Source organism: Carlito syrichta, unplaced genomic scaffold, assembly GCF_000164805.1.
Source record: "Carlito syrichta isolate Samal-C Ts95f unplaced genomic scaffold, Tarsius_syrichta-2.0.1 Scaffold149186, whole genome shotgun sequence".
Taxonomy (NCBI): Eukaryota; Metazoa; Chordata; class Mammalia; order Primates; family Tarsiidae; genus Carlito; species Carlito syrichta.
Window position 1 is genome coordinate 83918 of NW_007093282.1, and position 5357 is coordinate 89274.

Here is a 5357-nt window from a genome sequence, read left to right on the forward strand (position 1 = left end):
ATTTGTTTCGTCCCAACGCTATCCTCCCAACAAACGTACACATATACACGCACACTCACACACTAGCAGGAAACTGTCTATGTGGTAGTAGCAGGAAAAAAATGTTAGTTTTCTTTTTTGGATATGGTCTATAAATAGTAAAAAGGCTAAGTTAAAATATTAATGAACAGTCTAGAAATGTCTACAATATTTAGAGGAAAATCACACATAAAATATTAAGATTCCATTGGAATACAGATTTATGGTCAAGTATTGTTAAAACAAAACATAACTGTAAACATCATTTTCTGGTTGGATGTCTTCAGGAATGTTCAGAATTGCTGGCATTTCTGGTTCTTCTGCTTTGGGTTTTTCTTTCATTTCTGTAAAAATAAAATACAAAAATAGATTCAATAGAAGATATTGGGACAATTGACAATCCAATTGAAAAAAAACCCTACCTTACAACATGCACAAAACCAAATTTCACATGATTAAAGATTTAAATATTAAAATACCATAAAGCTATAAAAATAATAGTGTTTTTAATAATCCTAGGATTCTAAGCAGGTCACAGAGACTAGAAACCATAAAGAAAGACTGACCGTTTGAATACCTAAAAACTAAAACTCTATTTGACAAAAAGTACTGTAAAAAATTAAATCACAAACAACTGGGAAAAATTATTGACAACAGATATGTAGGTTAGTAAAGCTTTAATAGCTATTATTTAAAGAAACTTTTAATCAATCAAGAGAAGACAGATATCACAAATTTAAAATGAGACAAAGATTCAAACAGGTAATTCTCAAAAAAGAAAAAGAAAAAAAACCTTATTTTATAATGATCATGAAAAGATGCCCAGTAGCATTAATCATCAAAAGGGGATAATTAAGATCATTATGTGAGTTGTTTTTTTTTAACCTAGCAGATAAGCAAAGGTTTTTAAAATGTCATCATGTGCAAGGCTGACAAGGGTGTGGAGAAAGGCATTTGTCTTGTGTAAATTACTACAACATTTCTGGAGGCTAGTCTGACTTAGTATATCCAAACTTTAAATGTGGGTACCCTTTGGCCCAGCAATTACACTTCTAGGAATTTATCCGAAGGCCCAGTGTGGTGACTTTCATCTATAACCTCAGCACTTTGGGAGACCAAGGCGGGAGGATCCTTTGAGGTCAGGAGTTTGAGACCAGCCTGGGCAACATAGAGATCCACACACACACACCCAGTTTCTACAAAAATAAAATGATTCTCAGGGCATGGTGATACACGCCTGTAGTCCCAGCTACTCATGAGGCTGAAGTGGAAGGACTGCTTGAGCCCAGGGATTGGAGGCTGCAGTAAGCTGTAATTGAGCCACTGTACTCCAGCCTAGGCTACTGAGCAAGAGCCTGTCTCTTAACAACAAAAGAAATAATCAGATGAACTTAAACTTCCAGTGCCTCAGTTTCCTTATGTTTAAAATGGGGATATTATTTATCCAATAAGGGTTTTAACATTGAATAAAATAACTCACAAAAAATATTTAATACAGTGTTTGGCACATAGATAAGTGCCAAATTAATGATAAATGCTAGCTAAATAAATGTTATTCCCAATTATGTTCATTGAACATTGTTATGATAGTAAAAGTTGACAGTAACCTATGTTCATTTTTGTATGGATTGGTTGAATCCCTATATATATTGCAAATGCACATAGTATAATACTACGCAGTTGTTACAAAATATGTCATTTGGCTACCATATACATTGTAAATGAAAACAAAAACAAGTTACAGAATAGGATGTATACTATCTCATTTGTTGAAACAAAACTAAACATTGGGGATTGGAAGTAGGAGATGGTGTTACAGTGGACTTTTACTTACAGTCACTTGCATAGTGCTTTAATTTATTATAATGAACATGTATTTCTTCTATAATCAGCAAAAACTAGATATTCCCATTTTTGTTAAAAAAATAAAATAAGCATTAATTAATTGACCATAATTAAGTAATGAAACTTTCAAAATCAGAGCACTGGGTTGATTAGAGCTACTTCTCAGCGGGGGACCCTGTCAGTGCAAGTAGTATTTTATATGTCTGATTTTTACTGTAATTTATTTCTTTAAAGTAGTTCCTCAAAAACCTGTATTACTTGGAAGCCAACTAATGCCATGTTTTTTGTTGCATTCGTCTTTTCGGAGAAAGAGTGTAAACTGCCAAAGGGATTTCTTTAGAAAATGGTTTCCTGGAGATAAGGATGGTCTGATAGACTCATCCCATTTCTTATACTGGCTACAGTATTGTATAAAGAGAATCGAGGTTCTCAGTTATGTCTCTGAGGCAAGTCAAATTAAAGAAAGCTCACATTATTTTCAAAATGCTGCACTTAGGAAAAATCTTTTCAGGAACAAATACTGAAATAGAAAGGGTTTTTGGTAAATCCAATAAATCCTACAATAATGAGTTTCCTAGTAACAGGTTCATATTTTGCACTTTCATATCTCTCTCAGTACCTTGTAGTAAGAATTCACTTGCCTTTAGCTTATCAGAAAAATTAAGTTTCCTAGAAAACCTTCTTTCATCAAGCTTTCTTGTTAGTCTAGACCTAATCGTCCTTTAAAATATTTTGCACATAATTCATTCTATATTGGGCTCATTTCACTAGCTATAGCTTCTTAAAATAGTATTTGTAAGTACCTACCGTACATGCTTGCTTTTTCCATATTTTAAAATTCTTTGGAAACGTGCCAAGATAGACACTGATTGTATGAAGATATTTTTTACTTGAAATTCACAAATGATATTTATAGTACCCATTGAGATGACTGGGGGTAGCCTAGGACTGTCAAAGAAGGCTGTAAAAATCACTATTCTGAGGGCAATATACCTACCTTGGTGCTATAAACAGCCCTTACCTTTAGGAAAAGTATAAACATCCTTAGCATCTTCCTGGTGTGCTTTAGGATTCTGGTCTTGAGGCTCACTTGTTTCTTGGTGTGGTTCTGGAAAGAATCCTTTAGGTATATCCTTATTTTTATTTGTTTTAGTAGAGAGGTCTTCAGGCTCAGGTGTTTCTTGGTTTATTTCAGGTGAATATTCTTCAAGCCCAGGTGTTTCTTGGTATATTTCAGATGAATATTTTTCAAGTCCAGGTGTTTCTTGGCATATTTCAGGTGAATATTTTTCAGGCCCAGGTGTTTCTTGGTATATTTCAGTTGGATACTCTTCAGGCTGAGCTGTTTCTTGGATTGTTTTATGAGAGGCGCCTTTAGACACGGTCATTTCTTTACTATATATTTTATGAGAAAAGTGTTTAGGTTCAATTGTTTCTTGGCATGTTTTTGTAGAAAGGTCTTTAGGCTCAGCTATTTCTTGTTGTGTTTTAGGAAAGCCTTCAGTCTCAGCTGTTCCTTGATCTGGTTCAGCATTGTATTCCTCTGGTTCAGCTCTTTTTTGGTATGTGTCAAGATTATAGCCTTTAAGTACATCTGGTTTGGGGTATACTTCTGAAGAGCATCCTCCCAGGCCAGCTATGTCTTCAGATGTTGAGTAAGGAAGAGCTTTGGGTACAGCTGCTTCTTGGCACATGTTAGGAGAGAGGTCCTCAGGTTCAGCCATATCTCGGTACATTTTGGAAGGATGGTTTTGAGGTACAGCTATTTCTTGGCACACGTTAGGAGAGAGGTCTTCAGGTTCAACCATATCTTGGCACATTTTAGAAGAAGGATCTTGAAGTACAGTTATTTCTTGGCACACGTTAGAAGAGAGATCCTCAGGTTCAACCATATCTCGGCACATTTTGGAAGAGTGGTCTTGAAGTACAGCTATTTCTTGGCACATATTGGAAGAGAAGTCTTCAGATTCTGCCATATGTTGGCATGTTTCAGAAGAATGTTTTTGAACTGCTGTTTCTTGGTACTTAGAATTTTCCTGATGTGTAATGCTTTCTTGATGTATTTCAGAAAAGTGTTCCTCAGGCACAACTTCTTGGGGGAGGCCTTTGGACACACTCCCAGGTGGCTCAGTTCCTTTCACTGTAGGTGCCAGTACTTTCTCCATCATTTCCTTTTCTATCTGTGATCGAGGCTCCATCATCAGTTCTGTATTTTGTTGTCTCTTTCTGCCTCTTTGATTTCCCTTTCCTGTTCTCTGCCACTTGCTTTTTTTCTGTTCTCTGTGGAAAGATTAGAATTAGTGTCAGCAATGGTGACATAAAATTCAAATAAATGCTTGTAATAACAGTGCCAGCTCCCCTGCTGCCTTTTTTGCACAATGACCTTGAACAAGTCGCTTAATCTCTCTGGGCCCCAATCTCCTTGCTTATAAAATGAAGGAGCTGTGCAAAATGTTCTCAGTTCTTAGGAGAGGGAGTGTCTTTCCGGGGTTTTTTTTTTGGCTTTAATGACTTACCAGTAGCCTTTTTGGTGAGGGTAATGTACATGTGTTTGATAGCATATATTTAATTTTTGGTTATGGAAAATGAATAACTCCCATTATAAATTAATAAATTGGCATTCTGGTTTATACACTCTTCTCTTTGGAAAATGAATAACTCCCATTATAAATTAATAAATTGGCATTCTGGTTTATACACTCGTCTCTTTGGGTTTAGTCTGTGTGAGTTAGCCTCACTACCACAACTGATGCAAATTAAGTGTCTGGATCTGCAATCTAGGCACTCTTTATCTGTTCAGACTACAGGTGGATGATGCATACAGCTTGCTTAGCAAATACAGTATCTTGAGTAAAGAATGCTAAGTTGCTGCAGGACACATCAAATGGGGTATACCGTAAGCTAGGTCAAAAGCTGCAAAAACACTTCTCGAAGTTCTGAAGCCTGGTGGAAAGGTGTGAATGGCCATATTATACCTACTCCTAATTAATAAAGATCCAGAAGATGAAAGGATGTGCATGGAAATTGCAGCCAATGACAAATTGTTAGGCACTGCAAATATAACCAAATACAGATGGCTAATACAGATGGGCTGGGGTGCGGGGGGGAGCACTATAAATAAGCATTTCATCATTTTTCTAACCCTCCTGAAATCTTGTTCCATGCTACCAGTTCCATGGAGCCTTCTCTGACAGGACTGAAATATTCTCTGTGCTTAGCACTCCTATGGGATTTGTTGTGGGTAACATGCTAAAGGCAAGAAACGTAGGCCACCTCATACTATAGTTACTTCTGAAGAAACGGCATCTCTTTCAGCAAACATTCTAGACATTCCTTGAAGATAAATCCAGTGTTTTTTATAGTGCTTGTAGTTCCTTGCACATTTTAAAAAATGTGTACCCTTTCTACTTTTGTGTATGTTTAAAAATTTCCATAATAGCCGGGCTCGGTGGCTTAGCCTGTAATCCTGCGCCTTTGGGAGGCTGAGGTGAGTG

At 36.4% G+C, this 5357-nt stretch overlaps 1 protein-coding gene across 1 annotated transcript in view; it reads right to left on the bottom strand.

Moving 5' to 3' along the window:
* Positions 1-221: 221 nt before the first annotated feature.
* The window catches only part of HEMGN (hemogen), a 19606-nt gene continuing 14470 nt past the window's right edge, over positions 222-5357 (bottom strand). Inside the window, exons 4-6 of the mRNA XM_008050541.1 lie at positions 3835-4143; positions 2885-3750; positions 222-362 (exon numbers count right to left, since the gene is read on the bottom strand). Coding sequence (XP_008048732.1) covers positions 256-362; positions 2885-3750; positions 3835-4143 — 1282 coding nt within the window. The 3' untranslated portion in view covers positions 222-255. The remainder of the gene's footprint in view (positions 363-2884; positions 3751-3834; positions 4144-5357) is intronic.